This window comes from Platichthys flesus, chromosome 1 (assembly GCF_949316205.1).
Source record: "Platichthys flesus chromosome 1, fPlaFle2.1, whole genome shotgun sequence".
Lineage (NCBI taxonomy): Eukaryota > Metazoa > Chordata > Actinopteri > Pleuronectiformes > Pleuronectidae > Platichthys > Platichthys flesus.
Window position 1 is genome coordinate 12,948,379 of NC_084945.1, and position 25,584 is coordinate 12,973,962.

The 25,584-nt window shown below is 40.2% G+C and overlaps 1 protein-coding gene across 5 annotated transcripts in view; it reads right to left on the reverse strand.

The window, feature by feature from the left end:
- Window positions 1-19,033, reverse strand: part of tead1b (TEA domain family member 1b) — a 43,613-nt gene extending 24,580 nt beyond the window's left edge. For 2 of the 5 annotated variants that reach the window (XM_062385152.1, XM_062385159.1), the window contains exons 1-2: window positions 18,807-19,031; window positions 6,317-6,569 (exon numbers count right to left, since the gene is read on the reverse strand). In XM_062385152.1, the coding sequence (XP_062241136.1) occupies window positions 6,317-6,518 (202 nt within the window). In that variant the 5' untranslated portion in view covers window positions 6,519-6,569; window positions 18,807-19,031. Of the gene's footprint in view, window positions 1-6,316; window positions 6,570-18,237; window positions 18,386-18,806 lie in introns of all 5 variants that reach the window. The other 3 variants (XM_062385135.1, XM_062385127.1, XM_062385145.1) reach the window with 3 other exon arrangements.
- Between the last annotated feature and the right edge of the window lie 6,551 nt (window positions 19,034-25,584).

Consider the following 25,584-nt stretch of genomic DNA (forward strand, 5'->3'; position numbering starts at 1 on the left):
AGGCAGGCACAGAACCACAGCCTGTTGTCCAACCAGGCAGTGCAAACACTTCCACACAGTCGGAAAATCACAAACACACACTCATGGATCAGTTTGTTTATCCTCTTTCCAGCGCTGATCTGGAAACACGAGCAGTAAAAATCGAAATGACTAAAATGTCGCGCAACATTTTTAGGGTGATACAGTATAATATTTGACAGTGAAAGCATTACTAGATCCTGTATTGACTCTATAAACTTGCTGCGTGAGATGTTCTTTCCATGTAATGTTGCAGTGCACATTTGATAAACATGAATATATCATAAACAATATGCAAAGCAACACACAGAATCTCTTTTTCAGACAGCCCACTTTCTATTTTCAAATTTCTCTCTCTCTCTCTCTCTCTCTCTCTCTCTCTCCACAGCATCACACTCTGCTCTGAGCCCCTCTAGCACCACAGTTCATGATAAGCAGCCGTGTGAGGCAAGAACAACCCAGAAGAGGTGAGGTTGTGAGAGTGGAGGTCTGACAAGAGCGACAACATGTTATGCTTGGTCACCACAACATGGACACGAGCTGGAGCAGAAATCTGCCCCCTGGACAGACTGCCATGAAATAATATGCACTTCAAAATCAATTCTGCTGCTCAGCAACAGAGGAGCTACAAATGTAGAGCCATTTTGGCTCTCATTAATTGCTTGTTCCCCAAGCCACAGAAACACACGTGGATGATAAACTTAACATATGTAGGAATTGACCGATGCAAAACAAGTGTGGTTAAAAAACAAATCACAGTGATGTTAAGGTAATCTTTTTTCTGGATGTTTTTGTCGGCTCCAGGTGGTCTAACTAGAGTCTACTGGGCATATTAGACCCATGAGTGCAGCTCATTGCTTTGCAAAACAACAGGTGCAGAAGGATCATCCAGGCTTTTTTCAACACACACGAAGGGATCGTTAAATATATATGCATACTATATAATCATGCATTTATCTATATATTACTATTTCAATTGGATGAGTCCAAATTAACTTTCAAAACAGTGGAAAGCCAGGAAGATAAAGTGATATATCCGACATGCCTCATGTATGAGACTGCTGTCATAGGCTGGGACGAGGCAGGCTGGAGGTCTGCGAGTATTATTCCTCTCCATATTACTAGATAAAATGAATACAAAACACAGCTAAGTGTCAGCTCCTGTCCACAGTACTGCAGATATTTTTGACCACATATTTTCCCCTTTGTTTTATATAAATATCAATATCTATGTCCAGAAGAGAACACAAAACGACTACAAATGCTCAAACAAGTGGGCCGGACCAGTGAAGAACGCTGCCATCCAAGTATTAGGATCGGCAGAAGCCTGTGATGCCGTCAAAGTAAAGTCAGCGAAAAAACAGTGCTAACCAAACGTAGAGGAACCATTATACAGGCGCCATTTCTTGTAGTTGTTTCTGGTGCATATTCATTGCACAAAGCAACAGTGCACATGCATGTATTGTACGCTGAAACCGGAGTAAAAGAAAAACTGCACTTTGGAGGGCATTTGTAAGAATCTTAGTTTTAGTGATTTACAAAAGCTGTTTTCGTTTGGACGAGACTAAATGCAGAGGAAAAAGCAAAGTATAAAATATAACATTCACTTAATTTCCCATCCGTTATCCACGTTGAGAAGAGTAAAATGTGACAATCGATGCACCATGTTGGGGAGAAGCGTCATGAAACAAGGTTAATTTGTGCTTATTGACCCATTCACATCAACCGTGTTTGATCCCTTTCACTATCGAGCTGGAAGAAGTATGAGGCATCTTCATCGCTACTAGTGATAAAGTAACCTGTTCGACACAACCCTATCTTCAACTATACCTCAAAATGGCTTCCTCCCTCCTCCATCATACCTGCATCAGGACTATTTACACGTTCTACACTTACCCCTTTTGAGGAAGACATAAAATAATTGGACTTTTTTCACTACCATGTGTGTGAAAACACTGCAGCCTTCCACTGACAATGGCAGGGGAACAAATGACGGATTATTCTGGAGGTGTGTGATGTCTCTCCTGCGATGAAGTTCCTCACACTCCATTCTGAGTGAATGCAGGTGACTCGGGGAGCCTGAGCTGATCCCAGAATTCCTCATTATCTGCCCAGCAGGGAGGATCAGATCCGCTCGCTCTGTCTCAGAGCATGCTCGGCCCGGTGAGACGAGACCCAGAGGAGCACAGTGCTGGGCCATCGGGGGCAAGCCAGGTCTGCTCATTATATCTAACTCATCCTTGGCATCTCTGCAAACCAAGTGCCACTTAGTTCCCACAGGAGGGGTCTGGGCTGGATCACTGACGAGATGGCAGAGCAAACAGCAGAATGGTAACAGGAAAAGCTTTACATCCAAAGTAACATGCAGCCACAGGCCAGCAGTATGCGATTGCAACAGGAATATTACAACATGTATGTATTTTAATAATTTCTTGGTTGTAAATATTATTTCAGGTTAAATATGAAACATTTGCAGTGTAATTATTGATATTTCTTTAGAAGCAGACTTATAGTCCATCACAAAGTGCCATAAGGTGATTATGTCTCCATCTTTATTTAAATAGACTTTAAAGCTAAGGCAACAAATACAATTGGTCGCCTGAGCAAAAACACGAGATAGGAGTGGTATAGGCTAAGAAGAGTATGTATTTACATATTTATTTGTCAGTAGATGGAATAAAAAGCAGTTAGCTTTTTTATAGCCAGTAACTGCAAAAAATTCACCACTGTCATTTAGTGTTTGGGGCAAGTGCAAATACATAACTCAATGAATAAACATGCAATTTGAGAGAAACGTGTTGTTTCATTTATCAACTCTATTTCTGAGATAAATGAATGCAGCCTAGCACAGCAGGGGAATTATGCAAGTGCAGAATCCCGGGCCTGTGGCTGGGGGCCAGTGCCCTCCATTTCCCTTTACTTTTTAAAATATTCTAAATAACTGTGGGGCCGAGGAGAGTGCCGTGTGATGCAGTCTATGTAGATGTAGTGTCTTCCATTGCAGTCACAATTAGCCTCAGAGAAAGGGCACAGCGCCAGCCAACGCTGGTCTCAGCATATCCGAAACACTTCAGGTAAACACAACAATAAGCTAAGAAGCAGAAATTAGAAATTGTTTTGTACCGCAACACAGTTGCTATAGAGACTGTTGCTAATTAACTGCACTCTACCCCAAGATAACAAAGGGCTTAAGGGCACTCAGGGCGGCTCCTCTTGTGATGAGCTCTGTGTATGGAACACTATGCCTTCCCCAGGGTCTCTCAACCACAAAATACCTGCCTCCTTGTATACAACTTTCATCTCAAATGCCATGAGAGTCTCTGTGTGATGTCAGTGTGTGTCTGTTATAAACCCTATGGACCTGAACCACAGCACCATATCAGCCTCACCGTGGTTAGCTGAACCCTTTTAAAAAGCCAGATCACTGGATGTTTTAGACAAATCAATCCCTTGTAGCAGCACGGAGTGCCATTTCATTGGTATATCTCTGACGGTGTTTAAGGAAGCACAAACGGAAACCTGTGGCCTCCTACAAAGTATTTATCTTTACATGGCAATGAGAGCATCCATTTTTTCTGATAAGTTCTTTAAATAGCTAAATACATTTGACCTGTTTTTTAAATTATATTTTTAAATTACACATTCGCAGGATAACTGAATAGTATTTATGGAAACTAAAATATATTGTTTTGTTTGCGACATTATAAATGCTTAACACTGACCATTGATTTATTATACAATATGTCACACATTTAAACATTAGCTGCAGTGACAAAGAGGAAGTAGTGACATTTTTCCTTCTTACAGGGATGAACATGGGTTGAATGGAACAGGCACAACCCTTTGTATTGAGCAGAACATGTACAGCTGCCTTTGCATAATACCGCCCTGCTTATAGCAGGTGTGGAAATTTAGTTGCTTGTTTTCACACAAGGAGGAATAAGGACGTTAATCCTTTTGCCTCTAAATGTCCAAGTGCCCAATAGTAACATGGGTGAGTGTTTATTCTGAAAAAGCTGTGTTATACCCATAACCATGACAACCCCATTGAATTATTCCTGGTCCAACTTTCATATTCGGAAAACAATGTATTTTAGTACTGAGCTGTCTCAATGCACTTTCAGAAGGACCCATGGCACCCTCCTGTCTTTGGGAGATTGTCATAGTTCATGGTATGATGGAATGGGCACTGGGTCGCAGCACAGTTGCAGGACTGAGCAACAAGCACTGTCCCCACGAAACACACCCATGTTAAGAAAGAGGGAGGAATCCACAACTCTGCCTGAAATCTCAGAAAAACAACAATAACCTCTGTAGCTGCCAACAACTGACAATGTAGCTCCATTCTCTGCCACAATTTCACAACACATAATCATCTGTTGCATATTTTATCTGCTTCTACAATTGGAGTTGAGTAAATATCTAGTATTTATTTCAAATCTACCAGGTCTGAAATTACTATGACTAGCCAGTGGAAGGATTCTGCCACTGGTGAGACAGCATGAAACCAGATATGGAACACATCTGGCAGGACGGACGTCTACAGTCGTCTCCTCAGCAGATTTGAAGGTGGATTCAACAAACACAAAACGTCTCGTTGGGTTCATTATTAGGGTTTTGATTCTCTCTTAAGTAACAATCATTTTAAAATGCAGAGTAAGACAAGTTGAAAACAACATTTTTCAGTCTATGACTAAACATTTGGCTGCTTGCAGTAAATCAACAAGTAGGACCAACTCTGAATTTTAACTTGCTCCATAACTTGACAAAATACATATATTCTTAATGTCAGTGTGACAGACAGCTTAACCTTTACATGACATTGAGAACGTCCGCTGGGTAATGTGAGGTCTGCGGTTAGCCCTGCTCATTTGAAACTTTAAAAGAGCGAATCTTCATCCTTTAATATAATGGGGACAGGGGAATCAGAGGAAGCAACAGTAGGGAGGGTCCTGTTGTCTGAGCTCACATCTTTGTACTGGCAGCCGAGGGGTTTCACTGCGACTCCTAGAATTTACATTTTGTTTGGCCGGAGGGGTCACATGACAGCTGCGAGCGAATGCTCTGAGGGGCTTTCTGCCTTCACTTGACACTGACAGGCTGTGAGACGGTCCAACACCGCAGAGAGAAAATATTCCCTCTTTCCATGACATCACCCAGCCAGGAATCGGGGGAAGAGGAGGGAGGAGCGGGGGCACAGCTGGTGGCAGCCGCAGTACCATCTGCTACTGACTAATAGTTCATGCTGCTTTACTTATAAACTTGCACTTCTGTGAACCAGAGTCGTAGCTGTAAGGCCATCATCACAGCACTCATCAGAGATACGAGACTGACATATAATGTTGAATCACTCGACTAAACCATGTATCAAGTCTTTTTCTAGGAAAATGCATTTATTAAACTCTTTCTGCCCAAATTATAAAATTGTATTAATATTATGCCTGATGCCCGGTTAAATATGACTCCACCAACTATGTTGAAAAAAGGGCTGCACATTGGCCAGGTGCTGTTATTTTCCTGGTCACCAAGAAATGACACCTGCAAAACTTCAAATAGATGTTTTTACACTTAAATAGTGTATTTATTCAGCATTAAAGGTATCAAAAGGTAGTTCTTGAGCCAGAGGGGGATGGTTTCATAACCTTTGCCCCCTTTCATTTTAAATATGGCATTAAAAAGCAAAACAATCCCTGTCCAAATTAGCATTTTAGCTCCACTTCACTAACAATCCCCATCCATACTTACACAACATATATCATCTGATCATTTAGGTATGTACTGTAAACAGGAAGGAGATTGTCTACTCTGCTGTCAGTGGCAAACTTGTTTGCTTTGGTCCGACGATGAGGTGGAACTGTGACTGACAGTAAGTGTTTACAACTGTTTGCCTTCACCGCTGATAGTCAGGTCGGGACTGATAAGACCCAACAATCAGGAAACAAATCCAGCCGATTGTGTCATCAAGCGTCTCTGTTTTTGCCCATTCAGACCACAATGCAGCCCTGGATTTTTCAAACCAAATCAGGGCCAACATTGCCGCTGCAAAAGAAACAGCAATGATGCGTTTTAAAACTAAACTTAGTAACGGGATGTAGCCAAATGCAGGCTAGATGTTTTCAGTCGCTTCTTATACTAGCTTCATATTTAAGGACAGACATGTGAGTGATATTGAATTTCTCATTCTAACTCTAGCAAGAAAGCAAATATTACCCAATATGAAAAATTATTATTCAGTTCTCACCTCCTGGAAAAGTATGAAAAGCAGATATTATTTGGGTTAAAACACATCTGTACCTACCGTACATCTTTCCCTCATCAGAGAGGATGATCTTCCTGCGTCCACATGGAGGATAGATGGCCAGCGCCTCCTGGAAGCTCTGTTCAATGTCAGGGCTCCACACTCCCTCGGCATCATTGTCTGTCGGCTTGTCTGCAGAGTCGCTCATCCTCTCCAGGTCCTCGGCAGGGCTCTCGCTGCCGCTCCAGCTGCTGGGATCCATCTTGGCGGCTGGGCTCTCCAAGCTGAAGCTTGGAGCAGACTAGGGAGAGACCTGGAATTCCCAAATAAACAAACACAAGCAAACTGTCACTCTCCGCAACAGAACAGTGGACAGAAAGTGCATGCTGTTAGTGGATAGCCAGATGTGGAACAAAAGGAGGCAAACTAAAATGGACATCACCAATAATGTTTTACAACGGGTGATCTCAATTTGAACAAATATAATATTTTCTCTCATCAACCTTTTGGTTCTTACTCCTAAATAAATGAGAGAAGTTGGGTTTGAAAATGCTTTAAAAATTAGATGTCAGATTAAACGAACCTGATTCCTGAAAACACTTCGCTCCTACACATAAAAAGGCCATGGAAAGATTAGCAGTTGGTCAACCATGACTTTTCATAAAATGTGTTTGGCCTGGAGCCATAAATCTGGGACGGGAAATAAGAGAGAAGCCTTGGACACTGAGGTGCCCTTGAGCAAACACACTTGGTCACCAATGTTAACATAAGTCACTCTGCAATATTAAAAGTGAAAAAAAATCAGAGTACATAGAGACGTTAGACATGTTCTTTTAAAAAGAGTCTGGAGACCTACAGGCATCCACAGTTTGCAGACTATGACACGGTCCAAGAACTCAGTCGTCTTCGACCAAACTGCTCAAATAACAGGAGAAAGTCTCACCAGCAGATACTGACACCAGCAGATACTGACAAGATCAACACGCTAAACAGAGGATTGTGTGATTATGTGGTGGCAGCACCAGGAGCCAAAGAACAAAAAAACAGAACATTATACTATAGGAAATAAGTATTACACAATGGGACTTCATGAATGCACAGATGCGACTGAAGCATGTGGGTGGTTGATGTACAGTGTTTGGCCTTCGTGAATGGAAAGCGTTCTGTGTACAGTGGCATTAGAGTCCAATGCTGGACTTCAAGAGAGTTTTGATTAGATTAGATAAAGAGCAGACATCAGAACGTGCTTCGTAGGTTCTGTGTTGCGCATGGCCAGAGAGAAAACGCCTCATTAACGATGTAGAGGTTGAGTACATTGAGTACATGGCATGGCGGAGGTGCACTAGCTCGAGGGCTGGATGAAACACCAGAAACGCACATAATCACCAGATGCACACTGTATGTGCACTGACAAATTTGGGGATACCGAACCCTCATGGTAATGGACGGATGAGGAAATTTCTTTATGCATTACTTTGTAGATTTAACCAACCCCTAGCAACTACGCAGATACAGAACATATAGGTTGGACGCTAAAAGGTAATACTTGTTATTATGCTATAATAATACTCAGAAGTTATTAGTGTTTTCTCAGAACATGCCACTCCCAGATCTGTTTGTCAAATGGGTTATCTCGCAAATGCAGATGAGCAGGTGTTGCAACATGGAAAAAAAAAACACGCAAAAATGGTCTTAGACCACACAAAGGTATGGAAGAAATGAAATACAGACACATCTTCTGAAAGTTCCCAGAGAGGAATATACAATAAAACTAGTGTTATATTTGGCTTTATGTCTTTTCTTCAACATAAATATGGCTTGAACATGATTGTATATTTGGCACATGTCAAATGTACTGAAGCTGAATATGTCGAGTGTTCACGCTGGGACTCCAGCTGTTGTTGCTGAGATTCTGATGTGCTGATGTGCTGCTGTCACTGCAAAGGGTAATTTAGCCCAAGCTTCAAAGAGACAAATCCACTCTTCAAAGTCACTATAACTTTGATCAACATGCTTCCCATCTGTATTTTTTATCTATCAGCTCAGGACAAATCACAATTTGGACTGTCAGTAAAAAGTGTCTCAATCTCAAGAGTTAGTGTCAAACTGTCAGGCTTCTATTGGCTGTACCCTTAACTCACTATTTAAACTACAGTAGCTTGATGTTTTACTTCCTTTACACTATTTTCTTAATCTCTCCTCTCTTCCCAGACAACTGCTTCCTCCCTGAGCAAGATCCCATTCAAGCAGCACAAGCTGTCAGGAAGTGGGAATAGTAGCATATGTTTCTTCCAGCATGTCAGTTCATGAGGGGGGAAGGGGGGGATGGTAGCAAGCTGTTGGGAGGGGGGGGGGGGGGGGGGGAACTCCCGGAGAGCAGGGAGCTTTTACTGAATTCCGTTTTTGTGTGCCGACTGCTGACACTGCAGAACGAACTCACAAACTGATGAGGGAGGGGGAAAAGAAATTCCCATTTCAACCACTAAAAGGCTGGGAGTCTTTATAGCTGTGCTCCTCTCCTCCCAACCAAATGATGAACTCTGCCGGTAATCATTTCCAGCTTACATTCTCATAGCAAGATGAGGAAAATAAAATCCTCCTCCTTTCCAAACCCTGAATTACAGAGGTTTCCAGAGGCCCACGTAAAGTAAGATAGATATTTTTACTAAAGTTGTTTTCAGTATGTTTCAATAAAGCTTTAGAATGTTTTATCTACTAAAACATCCCTTAAATTATTAGTCATGCTTTTTAACAAACATTATTTGTAAACAATTCTCTCTGAATTTCTATAAATGTTGGATGAGCACTGGTTCTGTTTTATTTCTATGGTATGTTAAAGTTGATAAAGTGGGACTAATGTAAGTAGTCCTCAGTGACTTTGTGGCTCCGTCCATTACAGGAAATTGATTCTTACACATTCGGCTCTGTTTCCTTCCTCTGCAGGTGCTTTCCTCCAACACCACACCAGGACCATTATATCACTGTTACAGTAACATGCAATGAACTACATGAACATCAGCTCCACCTGCTAGCCTCTTTGACAAACATCGATATTAAGGAAAAGCTGCTGCTGCTGAAATGTGTTGCTTACAAAAATATCTTTAAAGATTAAATGTTGAATTGTTAAGTCAAGAATGATGAAGCGTCTACATCACCATGTCCCAAATCAGGCTGCAACAGAAAAAAACATCAAAACTTCGCTTCTACAGAAATTTCTCAGGAAAAATTAAATAAATCAACCAAGTACAAATAACACAACAAACCCCACAACACCATATAAAACTGACTTTCAACTTCCTTCCCACTGACTGTTAAATGTAATCACCATCACAAAATTTCCCAATATTCCATCAATAATGAGAGAATGAGTCGTGAGGCAGAGCCACCGTGGCAGATCCCAGGTATTTAACCGTTCCAGATAGAACTGAAGCTTCACTCATAAATAAAACAGTACAAGTCACAAAAAGCTTCTGAAAAGAAATTGTCCTGCATCAACTCATCACTTCAGGTCATCCAGAACTCGGGACATAGGTTTTATGCACACTTACACCCAAACTTAACCTAAATAGCTTCAAGGTTTTCTGGTTATTTAGAGTTACTTAATCTCCTTTAGTGAGCTGAGTAATGTTTCAGTGGATTTCTCCTTCATATCTTCAGAAAACTCACATAATTGAAAACTTATGTTACCAAAAATATTTGGGCCACAGATCCTTTTAATAAGCAGCACATGCGCATCTGCTTGTTATCACTTCAAGAATACACTACACTGACCAAATTAAAACTATATCGTGCAAATGTTGTCTTTTGTATAAAACACTGATAAGATTCCTTTCATCTGTAAGACGCTGCACTGCACAGAACCTATCACCCAAACTCATTCAGCTCCCGTTCTCTGATGCTACTCTGTCAAAACTACACAGTGCTGTTTATTGAGTGTTCAACTATACCAACATATTGTGCGATGTGGTAAATGAGAAAATAAATTAAGTCTCTGGGGTTACATTTTTCATGCATTTGTATGAGTTTAAAGAAGGCAACAGATATCGATTTATAAAACTATGTCTTATCATATTTAGTTTTTTTACCAAACAGTCCAATAATTGAGCATAAAACTAATCCCTGTGTTCAACAGAATTGTTTATTCGAATCCCATGACACCGATCGGATGTCTCTGCCATATGTAGCATGTGAGTAACCCCGCAGAGCTGTCAATGAAGACAGTCTCTTAGTGCCTGAGAATCTGCGGACTAATTATGTCTGTCCAAAGAAGGTATGAATGTCACCCATAGACACACTTGTGGCTCAAAGATAATTGCATACTTCTGTCTTTGCAGGGTGTACACCATAGAAATGGTCTTATTTGTGAGGTGCAGGGCGAAGATGGCTCACAATGCAATGAGTGAATGTGGTAGCTAAGCAGAGTAGTAGCTCTGACATGGCATTATGGGAAATTACACTTACCGTGAGATTACATAAATCACTCACCAAGCTGGAATCCAGCTCCTTAAATTAAGAGAACCCATTTCACCCATCAGAAAGAGCAAGGTAATGAAATAGCAGATGAGAGGTCCCAAATGTAATTTTCCACGTGGAGTTCTTTTGTGCCGTTATCTCAGAGGGCGCAATAATGATGCTGTGAATGACTTTTGTGCACCCCATAATGGCCCAGTAGTTAAGGCGACAGTGTGTAAAACTATAATTACCTTGTGATTTCAAAACTCCACATTTTCAGTGTGTTGTAAAGACATATCCTGGCTTTTGCATAATTGCAACAGCGATGTCAAAAGTATTCGGTTTCGAGCCACGTGTAACCAGCTATGAACATTTACAATGAAAGACGTTTCTGAAATTCCATTTAGATTTTAAAGTCATTAAAGCAAATTAATTACCTCGTGAAAAACATGTTTATGGAATGAGGGCTTTGACAGCAGGTCTCTGAAGACCTTGAGTGTTACAAGGAACACACAAAAAAATTAAATTATCTATGGAGATACTTTTTGAGGTTATTTAGAAAGCTTTACCACTCAAGGTGGAGCGGAGGCATGCAGCCACTGTTTAAAATAAATTAAAATCAACAAAACCTGCACAAGACTTTAATTGAAACACATTTTTGAAGCATACACTTAACCTCCTGCATTTCATTTAGGAAAGGAAATGGGCTGGCTAGCAGGGGAAATTTGAATTACCGCAGTCATGTCAAAAACATTTCCAAACAGAGGAGCATGTCTCTACAGAATGCAAGAAATTCAGGACGTAACGATTGATGCTGTGTAAGATTTCCCTTTAGGTTTCATTTATAGTACGGCCGAATGCATAAACAAGGTTTTCAATACCCATTTCCAAAGGTCCGCTGGAGAGGCGCGAAAGCGTACTTATGCTGCTTCTTATTATTGGCAGTGGCTTAGTATTTATTTCATGCCTCTTTGAACCAGAAGGCTTATGTGCCATGTATCTGTCTGATATCATCCCACTCAAATCCGAGGCCTGGATCCCACCACCCAGCAACCGTCAGACCACAGAGGGATCAATCTTTGTTTGCCAGAGAATGGGATTGATTTACAGGTTCTGTCAAAGCAGCCCCTTCTTTTTCTACCTGCCTCAGACCGAGAAACAGGTAGCAACAACATGACCGGGATAACATCAGACCTGTGGGCAGTCCAGAAAAGAGGCATAGCTAAAGGTCTTCCACTACGAACAACAGAGGGGAAAAAATCAGAGACAAAAATCTTTCCTTCTATGGATACAATTTACCATTCAAACATGAAATATAATAAAAGCTCGGGGACATTTGCCTATCAAAAAATGTGCAGTGCATTCCAGGCGGCGTTCGCCCATGTCACGGTGGTGTGTCGTGCGAGCGGAACACATAAAGCTCAGGAAATTAAAGCTGTAAATAAAGGTCTGTCAGATAAAGGATCTCCTGACAGTTATGAGAGCAGAGCAGGCCGAGGGCTGGCCACTGGCTCATTCAGGACGCGTGTGGACGGTCATGAAAAAACAAATCATGGTGATGAGCATGAAGGCCACTATTTGCATTTGGCTCTGCCAATTCACACCGACTTCCATCTCTTTTCTCCTGCATCTCTAGTCATCATTTATCCCCTTGTGTACTTCTTTCTTTCTTGTCTCATCTCATTCTTCTTTTCCTCTCCTTTCTGTATTTTTCACCCTGGCAACTATTTCCTACCATGGAATCATCTGCCATGAAACAGCCTCTTGAAAGGTGTTGTATCCACAGGTGTAATTAAAGACGTCAAACGATATTTTCTTTTCTTATACTACATACCAGTTTCTGTATTTATAATGAGACTTTAGCGATGACTTTGGGTGCATTGAGAATCTTTTTAACACACAATTATTTGTACAAAATTATCAACAGTTACAAGGGAGAATTCTTCATTAATCTATAGATAGTAAAGACCAAGCCACCGCATGGATCTTGCTAAATTTAAGGTTTTTAATAATGTAAGAATTTAGAGAACTGACCATTTTCAAATTAAGAAAGATAAATATTCTTAATGTCTTTCAGAAATGTGAACACAAAGTGTAATAATTCTAAAACGAATTATTTTACGGCTGGTTGCCTTGTCAACCTTTTGGCGATGTTCAGTTTCTTTCATTATTGTTTGGCAATGAAAGAAGATCAAGTAAGTTATGAAGGAAATAATAAAAAAACTTTGGCTTATTTGTGTTAAAGCTGCCATATGTAATATTAAGGCACACGTTCCGCTACACACAAGTACTGGTATGATCACAAAAACACAGGCCAAACGGAGCCAAATTAGAATTCTTCTAACATAACAAAAGAAAAAAACATATTTTACCAAATACCTCTTTCACCTAATTCAATGAAGGAGGGGGAGGCTCTACGTGTTGGAGCAGGAAACACAGATGGATACAAAGATCCTGCAAAAGTAACAGAAATGTAATTCGACTTCCCTATTTTCATGACTACTTGTAGGTCATCGCAAAAGAAAGAAATTCAATTTTGAAATGAATATACAAATTGACTGAGTTTTAGATACAAAGGAGAAATACGGATCCAAGGCGGATATTTTTGCAAGATACTAATTCTGGGCTGGGCTTTGGTAGTCAAACTATAAGATGCAGATTAATAAACGTTTGCTTTACTACACAAAGAGCTGCAATCGTTTCACTTGTAATAGAATATTAGTGCATGCTACCATTTTAAAATGAATGTGTTTGGGTTTTGGAGCATTGGTTGGACAAAGTACATCACCTCTGGAATCAAAACATGATGGGTAAATTCATCAAAAATAATTGCTGGTTGCAGCCCAAACTACATATTCTCTAAAATAAAAAAAAAAACTAAAGATGATCATGCAATTATCAAAGAAAAGTGAGTCTATTGAACGGACTAAACAGAGAATTAAAGTTTAAGGTTCAACTATGTGAGCTTTTCACCAACAATTGTTGCAGAAAACAGATTTGTTTTAACTTAAGCTGCCAAATGTCTGAAGTATTTGTGAATAAAAGGCGTTGCAAAATTCTCCCCAAGCAGCCGTCATATTTAACAGTTTACCTTTATACTTTACTACCAAAACAAAACTACAAATACAAGAAGAAAACAACCACCAACAAGTATACAGAACTTGAAGTAGGAAAATAAAATATTCTAATAAATGCAAATCTTTTCTGCATGGTTTATTCTGTATAATAAAGGTTTTCATATAGGCAATTATCGCTAAACATTAACAGCGATACCAATGTGTCTGTGAAAGGCTCATGTCGGCTGATCACTAAATCTGTCTCTATAAGGGTCTCCTCATATTCTTTGATTATAGTTAACATCTTATTTTTAAGCATATAAGGTTCTTCATGTGTTCCTACAATGTTCAACTGTACAATGCCGCTCTCTGATGCCGTGTTCCATCTCAGATTTCAAACTTATTTACCAGGCACAGCCTGCATATCACTGTTGGGAGCTCACCCTCAAGTCGGTCTGAATCCAGGGCACCTTCAGGGCAGAGAGAGTCTGCCTGATCTGTGTCAGCCATGATCAAAAACACAACGACCATTGATAAAAGGTCTTGTGGGAATTTATTACAAACAACGACTGAATACGTTGCCTGAGAGACTGAATAACCCACATTTGTATACGAGCCGCAAATTATACACACTTTGAGTAATGAAGTGACTGTGAGCCTTTGTTCCCCCGATTTCTTTTCACCAGCGGAGAAGCTGAACGCCACAGCGGCTCCTATGGCCACCAGAGACAGGAAGTTGTTGAAACCAAGATTTCCGGCTTTCATTGTGGTCAAGAGCTCCAAATGTTTATAGTGGTTTCAGAAACTGACTCATATAATGATTCATGGAGAAAATATTGCTTTTCATCTGTGAGTGATCATGAGGCAGCTCATTTATTTGTCTTTGTGTTCAAATAAAAGTAAGAAGAAAAAGTACATGTCCCAGTGAACAGCTTCTAAGGCACAGCCTGTCAGTAATAAGTGGTTAGGACATTATACAGACATTATACTGTCTATATGCTCCTTTCTCCAGTGCAAATGATTGAGACTGCCATATGGTTCACATTAGCAAGGCTATATTAATTTGCTATGACTTCAAAGGGTGAGAGAAGCTGAGGGATTTGATGCGTTCATGAAAACCTGGAAAGGCTCAAACACGACTTGTCCTTATGAATGAAAAAAGCCACAGTCCGCTACTACAACAGAATGACACTAGACTTAAAAACAAAGCGTTTTTCATGACTATGCACATGAAGAGAGAGAGAAGAAAAAAGTTACAGTGTTGCACGACTAAGGTAGTTGACAAGGCCAAAGTGCATTCGGTAGCTGGCAGTCATTTTATGGCTGCAGCAGCGAAGCAGATTTACTTAGATGACGTCAGTGGCTTTGAGCCAGTTTTTCCTTTTTGGTGGCTCTCTCCACTGGCCTCAGTGGGCCCTGCTCAAACTGCTGAGCAGCAGCACACACTCTCAAATTCCCTTTCTAGATCAGAGTTTACCTCAGGGCACACACAGTCTGGACGCCTGCAGGAGTGTCCTCTTTTAAAAGCGCGCTTTGACCGTGAACAACACTGATGTTTTGATGTGATTCTAGCTCCGCCACATCTCACATCTAATTACACAATTAGTGAGCATGTGTTCAGATTCAATTAGAGATCCCACATTGTTTTTCTACTCTGGAATTTTCAGAACAAAAACAAATAATAATATTGCGTATTGTCGTTTCAATTAAAATGTGGGACACATAATGTGTTGACATACCCACGAGGGATTTAACAGGGCCATAAATAGAGAAGATGCCTCGTTACACATACGTTTATTTTTTCAGTCAGGTGAAGCCTTTACTTCTACCATCAATGTGTCTATTCACACAATGTATGAAACAGACTAATACCCTAACACTGTAAAAACTTAGAGCTAACAAAGCCTTTATTCACCGACATCAAACAGCTTAGCAGATCTTACCAAAAATATTACATGGATGAACACCCCATAATAATGTAATTCAAACTTATACTGGTGGAATTTTATAAAACGTAGATAATTTGACCCTTAAGAAAGGATCGCATCACCCTAACACCTGTTGCAGAGAGCACAGAGGACTCGGGTGCTTCCTACTCAGGACTGTTGCTCTGAATGTGCTATAAATCAAAATACCATCAGAGCTTATTTGAAAAAATAATGGATTTTTGCAATGTTTTCATGTAAATCACAAAATGAGCAAATACAGCTTACTAATGGCCAAAACTATATTGAGTATGGACATCCAAGAAAAGTACAGTCTCACTTAACTCCAAGAATTAACACAGTCCACTGTGTCCTTCACAAAAGCACATAATTCTGTCCACACTCTGTAGTCCTGCCCTCAGACCTCAACAAAGGAACATAAATGAACAAAACCTGAGCCAACAAACCACTAAAGTTAGACATCGCCTGTGTTGTCTCTGGCGAGCCATGTACAAAACACAGCCCGCTCGCATCTAGATATTTATCGGCATCTAATTAAATGTACATCTCATTCCCATTTAAAAAAAGCATTTTCAAAGAAAAGTTACATTGCCTGAATACTAATTCTACATTATTTTAAAATGTAAACTCGTAATAGTAAAGTGCTCCATGTAATCACAGCAGTGAACACGTCTATGTAGTCTCTTAAACAAACTAGTTTGGAAACTGCTACTTGCAGAAGTGAAGTCTCATTGGGTCAAACAAAGACAACATCCTATTCTTGCTCAAATGTTATGCAGGCTTCCGTCCAACAGGTCCACTGGTTACATAAGCCGAAAACAAAGCATCTATTTCTACTCCTACTTTTTTTCTTCCAAGCAAGGAGATTTACACTGTGACATGTCTGGAGTTACGCCTGACTGCATTCAGACTGTTTCCTGTAAATGATAACAGCCCGTTAATTACATGACAAAGGATTTTTTTTCTCAGCTATTTGTTCTTTACAAAGTTACACAAAATGTTTAACAGCATTTTAACTGTAAGAATATGCATATTTAACATTACGAGAGCAGAGACATTCTGCACACTCAACATAACCCGCTCATGCTTTCACATGAAAAACACAAGGAGGTAAGGGTGTGTTGGTGCTGCACCAAAAAGCTAAAGTGGATTTTGTTACAGAAACAACAGGTATTGTTTTTCAGCGCAACACTCAGCTGTGTCCCCTCTGCTCTGATTATTTTAACACAAAGCAGCAACTTTTGCAATAATTAATTTTCTTATGAGGCAATTTTGCTCTTGCAGAAAGAATAGATAGCTGACAAAACCCTATAAATCAGGTAATGTGAAAAAATGTTTTAACTTGGCTTGAAAAATGAAGTACATGCACACTTTAATTGAATCACAGCAGCATATCTGAGCCATGTAAACAGTGCCCTGGTGACCTGACTGGCCTGTTGGTTCAAAGCAAACCAAATCTGACAATGTAGTGCAACAAATACTGAGGAGGTGGCCGGGAGTAACTAGAGTCCGGCACAAAGAGGAAATCTGTAAGTGTTTGAACAAACTTTTTAAGCTCAATCAACTGTAGCTAATGTGTGTGTTTGGCTTTTTCTCACCCCCTCCCTTTGCATAATAGAAGATATCGTATCCAGGAAGTCCACAATAAAGTATGTGGCTAAAATAATTGAGAGGTGTAAAACTTCAGTAAGACACACACACGCACACACACAAACACACACTGCTGGCCCACAGCTGGGGGACTGCAGTTTTAGCTGAGCAGGCATTTCCCAAAGCAGAGGGAGGAAAAGAAAACAATGAAGGAAACCCCAAATAAAAAGCTTCACAAACTCTACAAAGACACTCTTTACACAAATCAGCAAACTGTCCTTTGAATTAATAGTGTGGTCTGCAATTACAGCTATTTTAAAAACAAGGGAATGGGAAACTTTAATTTCAGCTGGTTTTCATCCTCAACTCAAGGCTCACGTTAAGCCCTTTTAATACCATTTAGCTCCAGAAACCCTACACTTTTACATAAACCAGCAAACTGTCCTTTGAATCAAAGGCAACGTTTCAATTTGCAGCCATTTAAAAAATAAAAAAGTAATGTCAACATTTACATTTAAATACCATTTTCCTTATCAAATTAAGGACCAGGTTAAACCTTCCAATACTATTTACCTCAACAAATTCTACCGTTTACATAAATATCCAAAATTGTCCTTTGAATTAAAGGCAATGTTTCAATTTGCAGCTATTTTAAAAACAAGGGAACAGCTAACTTAAATATAAGCTACTTCAACTTAAGGGTCATGTCATGGTCTTTTAATAAAACCCTGACAGCAACACCACAGCAAATGAACACATTTGTTTTTGTTTCTGATAACTCATGTGTCACAGTGACATAGAGGAGCTGTAATCAAACAGTCCTGAGTTATAACCGTTCCCTCGGGTTCAGTCGGTGTGGTGAGCGTTTACAGTTACAACATGGAGACCGGCGTGAGAAGTAAGAAACAATACCCCAACAAAAATAAAATCTACTTACACCAAACTTCGATGGAGATTTGGAAAAATAAAATCACCGTCAAAGTGCGCAGAAGCAACAAGTCTCTCCAGGAGGTTTTTTTTTTTCTTCCGAGTTGGGGCGAAAATGCTCCGGTGGAAGCTCCGACAACAACTCCCGGCTGAGCCAACTACGGAGAGGAAAACAGCAACGATTTGAACCGTCATCTTGTCCAAAAGGCTCTTATCGGTTCGGTGTAGTGGGTTTTTTTGGGGCTGCTCCTGGATCCCCCCCAGCGGGATCTCTGACGGCGGACGAGCGGCTGCCGAGGCTTTTATACAGGGGCGTAGGAGCGGGCTTGTTTTCGGCGGAAAAATGTGAAAAATGTCAAAGATTTGTGTCGCTGCTATGTCAAAGCCGAGAGCTGCAACAGTGAGTGTTAGAAGTGAGCATCCTGTTGCAGCCAGCGGCCATGCAATGTGTGTGTGTGTGTCTGTGAGGAAACACACGACCTGAAGCTACACGGGAGAAAGAGTGAGCACCGTCATTTTCCATCAACACCACAACAGAAGTCTACACTTCGAATACCTGCGACTGCCAACGAAACTTACCTCGTTATTGATATCTCATTTAAAAATGTCCCCTGCTCTAGGTTGTGTGATGTTACTGGGTATTTCTTTTTCTCTCTCTTTTTTTTTAATACTATGTCAAGTTATTGTGGTGTTTCTGAAGCCAGCCCGGGGAGAGGATTTCAGGGTGAGTCGCTTCGCGCACTGACAAGAGATGCGAAGAATGCTCGGAATGAGGCGAGGAATGAAATGAACGCGAGGAAGCGAGTTTGTGCGCCGGGGCGGAGCGAGAGGTGGCGTCATCCCGAGCCCGGCGGCGGCGGCAGGCAGCCCGGGCAGCGGGCGGCGGGAGGCGGCGGGGAGGGACCAGGCGGCTCCGGGAGGGAGGGGAGGCACATCCCGGGGAACGGACGCCTTCAGGGGCCGGCCGCAAAGCTCAGAATTTACAGCTCCAGGAGGCTCTGAGTATCGATCCTGGCGACGCGCATCAATTTATGTTATCAACACAGAGCCAGGTCCCCTTCTCGTCAACCTGAAGCAGGGTTCCCAACTTGTGGGTCAGGACATCCCAGAGAGTTTCCAGAAATGAAATAGAATTAAAAAAAAGATAATAAGTAGTAGGTACAGTTTTACATTTAAAAGGTCCAGTGTGTAATATTAAGGTTAAATTGATCTATTGACAGAAATTGAATATAAAATTATCCTCTGGATGTTTGTTCACATTGTTGGTTTCCTCACCCTAAAATAGGCTCTTTTTATTTAAATACTTTATATTCCCTCTCCAGAGTCCGTCATGTTTGTTACAGTAGCCCAGACTAGACAAACTTAACCCCTTTTGAGTTTTTCTGACAGCTGAAGGCTACCACAGGTTCTCTTTCATGTTTGGAAGGGGGGAGGGAGGGGGGGGGGGCACATTCATTTAAAGTGGAATCGTACACTCACTCAACGTCACAATTCAATTCAGTTTTAGCGTCACATCATAATATACTATCTCTATATCGACACTATATTATTTCAAGGCCCTTTACGTAGTCAGGTCAAGACCTTAAAGGGATAGTTCACCCAAAAATGGAAATTATGATGGAGGGGTGGGGGAAGTGTTTGAGTCCACAAAACACTTTTGGCGTATCAGGGGGCAAACTTTGTTGTAGCAGAATCCAATGTTATTGGAGTAACTTGGGGATAGACACAAAATACAACAAAAATGCAAAGAATATTACAAGGAGAAACAAAAGGACCTAAATGAGACATCACAAAAAAAAAAATGAACTAGGTGTCTAAAAAGAGATGAAAAGTACCATGAAGAAATGCAAATAAATACAAAAAAGATACAACAAATATCAGAGACACACGAATTGACATCATTAAGAAACAAAATTTCAATAATGTGACACAAAAATACTAGAAATTGATGAAAAAATGATGATTAAACACAACGTCCATGACAAGATGCAAAGCGACTACAAACAAACAGAAGAACATCTTCACAGGAACAATTAAAATGCCAACCAAGGTTATACAGAGACAGAACAACATTAAAGTTACATAACCTTTTATTTATTTATGTTCTTATTACGTATTCAGTTATTTACTTATTTAATAGTGAACTCTTTGAAACTTTTGTATGTCCCAGCTGGATCACATGTCCTGTGCTTTAGATCAAATTCTGTTGCTTTCACACATGCAAGTTCAAACAGTTATAGACAGAAAGCCCACAACTGTGGTCCTGTCTGAACAAGTCATCCATTAGAATCCAGCGTTTGACACCAATCCTTTAAAAGAAAGGGATCTGCGAAGATGAACGACTGCTCCACTGAGGACATCCATCAACACCTTCTACCACCTGTCTGTGCACGTTCATCTGAGAGAGAAACACAGGGAGGTGTGCGATTTTAATACGCTTCGTACTGGCCTATCTTTCAGTACATTTTTTATACGCTCTGTTTTTTGGTTCCAAGATTTTGAAAATATAAAACTCGTTCTAAAGCCACTTTCAAAACAGCTGTTATCCTGACACTATATTCGGCTGTTGCTCATACGAACAGCCGTGTCTTTAAAGTCTTTAATGTGAAATGTCTACACGTTGAACATACCAACAGCTCTCGCCCATGTGTCAGTGCCGGCAGGGGAGACTGTGTTTTGTAGTTTACTGATCCAAATTATTACGGTTATAGATACATGAATTCCTGAGGGTCTGTGCTCACTGTGCAGTTATTGTACGCCATCAATCCTTCATGATGGGAAGGAGAAAAGCAACCGAACAAATGACTCACACATCAAGACGGACCTGCGACAACACTATTAATCAACCGGTCCACACACCTGAATGACCATTTAGGTTGTTTGTCGCTAACCCGCCCATAGGAGGGAACCAGTGGGTCTAAGCACATTCATTGCCAAGGTAACATTAATAAAAGCATGGTTAAGGTTGTGGAACATTCACAGTTTGGTTAAGTTTGGGCACAAAAATTTAAATTAGTCTGGGCTTAAATATGTACAGCCTATTGTGTGAACCGTTGTCTTTCTCTATACATTTTTAAGGTCTTGACTTCTATGAAAAGTTCCTCGAGATAATGTTTATTATGATTTGGCGCTTTACCAATAAAATTGGATTGAATTGACTTGAATATGTGATTCCTTAAGGTTAAAGGATGATCAGTGTTAAAAAGTAAATAGGCAAGGTTTTCTATCTGCACAATAGGCTATGTTCAGCAAAGATAATCTGTGCAAAGACAAACATCTGCATTAAAATGCTTTGTGCATTGACTGAATACATACCCTAAGTCCTGAGTGGTTTGTACAGAGTATATGAATATGGACAACATGACAGTTTCTGCCTCCTCCATGTTAGTGGATGGGACATGGACCCCAAATAAGTACACATCAAATACATTTTTAAAGAGGGTTTGTGTCATTTTAGGTCGTTCTGATCATACTGACTTATTTTTTAGGTAAATTTGGTTTCAATTAATTACTGGCGGTTTTAAAAACAGGATGAAAGCTCTTGATTGACAGCTGAGACTGACTCAGGATTGGTCGAGGGCGTGTCTCGACGGGACCCTCCTACGACAGCTCCATTCCCCAAATCTGGCTCCAAATCCACCGACAGCAGCGTAACGTATATCTGGGATGTGTCAGTTTAATTTCTAGATATAGTGGGAGGAAGTGGCCACCGATGTTTAAAAAACAGCTGTAGTTTGTACTGTTTTTTAATCTAACTCGTTATGTGTGAATGAGCTTTACCAGCCAAGCTTCTTTCTAATGCTTTTACAGACTTTTCACCATCATGCTATATGTGTAATGCGTCCTACTCTGTTTAGATTTTCCGTCTTTTCCTAAAAAGTAAAAACAGATAAAAAAGAGTCCAAACCCTATTGCACTATTTTTTTCTGTTTTTAACTCTCTCGCTAATACCTTCACTATACTGTGTCACTCTCAACATTCATGCCATCGCCAGCTGAGATAAAATACGTCTGAGGACTCCTTTCGTGAGCCAATTTGGGAGCTTTGGGATATTGTAGATAATAGGAGCCTAATCATTAAAAAGGAAGCTTCAGAGAACGGCAATCAGCTGTTCCGAACCAGTGCAGCTAAAGTCTCTTCACAGGGGTCTTAATTCCTGACTCCTGGCTTGATAAGGTTGTCCTGTGCTGTGGCATTACTTTGATTTGAGCGTGCTGCTCTAAGAACTCAGAGGGAGGCCACGGTGCAATAGAATTAACCTGCTGCTTGGCCTGGTCTGGTTCAGCATGGCCTGCAACGTCCTCTAATCAGACGGCTGTGTAAGGTCAGGTGCTCTCCCTGGCTCTCTGCTCCAACTGCTCAGCTGGCCACACTGACTCCCCCTATTCAGAGATAAGAGCAGGACCAGTGAGGGCCACTCACTGGTTAAAGGAAAAGTAGTAGGAAAGCCTGCACCAATTAATACAGATACTGATACCATACACTGTGTTTGTGCATATGTTTTTCGATACATATATTTAGTATGAGAAAGTGTGCCTGAACAAAGCTGAGTTTGTAGTTTTATATGATTTAAAATATCCTTAGAAATGTATCTTCATGAAGGAGTATATATCAAGGAATTTGTATTGTTTTACACACTGTTAATACTGTGCCAGTTTGTGATGATTCACCTAAAGGTTTTACTTGTGAATTGATGAAAAAGTTTCATAAGTATAAAATAAATACATTTTGAAAAAACAAAATGTGAATAAAACTGACTTTTGAAAAGGTGCATTTTGAAATAAGACATCTTTTGTGAAATTAAGTTATAATGAAATTGATAACTTTTCAATAGTCCTCATTCCTATAAGTTCTTCGTTGATCATGTATTATGGGATTTGATTTTAAAAAGCTTTTCACTTTAACATATATTATAAACAACAAATCCCAACATCTCCACTTTTTCTATCTGATCCCATATTTATTCATCAACTCTCATTTACATACTTGCATCCAATGCTTTTTTAATCACTCTAAAATGAAAAGTATTATAATAATTTAATGTAATGAATTGTACTTTTAAACTCAAGCTTACTTTTAGAAATAAGGCAAGACAGACCTCACTGACTGAGACATTTAAATGGACAGAAATCAAAGAAACATAGAAACATATGTTTATCAATTGTGTTATTCAGGCTGGACTCGAGTAAAGAGAATGGGGCACTTGTGCAAAGACCTCAGTGACACATCATCTCACTTCTTGGTCCTACTTTCTCATGTGACAGGATTTTCCTCCTGTAGTCAAAGCCTCTAAGAAGGAAAACGAATACCATAGGTGAGAAATCATCATTGATTTTTAAACCAAAAACATATAAATAAACTGTGATAAATGCGAGAGGGGCCTTACAAAGACGAGTAACATTAGGACGTCATAAAGGACAGAATGAGAGAAATGTGTCACCCGATAAAACTGAGTTCTAACAAACTTTTATTTTTATTTATAGCAAATTCAGTTTCAGATGCCTCAGTGTCCTAATGCATTCACGTTGGTGTTTTCCCCCCCATGGTATTAAACAGTTTGCATACCTGCTATAGTTGCCCACAAATCTCTTTATCTCAGCGACAGCTCATTTTCCTGTTCAGGAGAAAGTCGTGCCAGGAGGACACAGACATTAAAGACAGATTATTGCATAACCAATGTTTATAATGTGATTATGAGCAGATGTGCGCACAGATTGTATCTGAGGCAGAGGATTTTGTGATATCGCACAGATGCATGTTTTTAGAGCAGAGCTTCATGTCCTGCCATCAAAAGAATCAGTGCACCGGCAAATTTCTGCCATCTGGCAAAAAATACTTGGACCTTCGGTATGACACAAAAAAATCCAGGAAGGATTATTTCTGCAGGAACCAGGATTTTAGCTACTGTTTTTGTATATACATATGACTATAAAGGTATAAGGTTTGTAAAATATTAATAACTCCTGGCATACACTCTTAGCCTTGAAATTGTTGTGTTTAGAAAAAGCTGAACATAAGTGTGCATGTTCAAATAGCAGGGATAATACGAAAGAACATTCAAGTAGAGAACATATGATTGGTTCTTCTTTTTTCCGAGGCCTTAGAAACAATCCACAATAAACATATATGAGTTCCTGAACCTCTAAGAGATATAAACTACTCATCCTTTGTGTCAGTCCTGCTAAAGTCTCCTCTTTGTGTTTATGTTGGGTGGTTTTCTTAAGTGCTGCCAGGACTTCTGTTGTTCTGTATGAGAGGCAGTCAGGACTGTGGCGCATGCATGTCCACAGAGGCTTGTTTGGTATAATACAGAGGTTTATAAAGAAAAAAACAGGACTGCAATTATGCCTAATGGCTGGAAATGCTCCCGCTCAAAACATCTTGGCATATGGTGTCTGATTATGGGTGATCATTCGTCCTCTTTTTGGTGAAAAAGCACGAGCTTGCAGGTCCTGGGTTTCACTGATGATAGTGGTTCAGAACAATGGGCCATTGAAATTCATCGTCGCCGTCCCAGCTTAAATGTCAGAGGATAAGGCTGGGAATAAATCCAGGGCTCAATTTATGGTGTCCTCAACCAAAACTAAGAGCAGCTGGGATGAGGCTATGAACTGGAACAACCCTCGAGGATCATTTCACCACAGACTCTAACATACAACATGCAGTATAGGATTCACATACAAGGAGATGATTGTTTTTCTGTTACTGTTGTCCTAATTATGACCTGATGGTTTACAGAAGGGGTAACAGACTCAAGGGAGTATGAAAGAAAACTAAAACATTTCTATAAAACTATAGAAATAGACTACCAAAATAAAAGCAGAAAACAGCTAATAGCACACAGGGCGAAACATTGTGATTGACAGCTGAGACTGACAGAACACAAGACTTTGCTCCCGTGGTTTAACCCCCCTCCAAATAAAAATTGCCACTGTGCTACAAATGCACACATTTCATTTCTGGACAGTGGTGACACGTCGTCCATCATTATATACAGTCTATGGTACAGCACCATGAACCACTTTGAAGAGAGATGGTCCCTGTTTGTAAACGACTCTGCATTGTGACTATATCCAGACTCCCAGAAGAAGGATTTGAACGTGAGATCTTGGAGGTGGTTTGATATAGCTGGTTAATCTCATTGAAGAAAAAAACTATAAATCTCCCCAGCATTTTTCTGTCCTGTGCATCAATCCTGGGAACTGGTTTATATTCATGTGTTGCGTAAGTTCTACTTAACTGTCGTTTTAGTCCTAAAACACAGTGGTAAGTTAAAAATACCTTAAAGTCATAAAGAATACTCTTAACTCTAAAAACATTTAAAAGCTGGATTTGAAGGCCACATTTGAACGTGAGA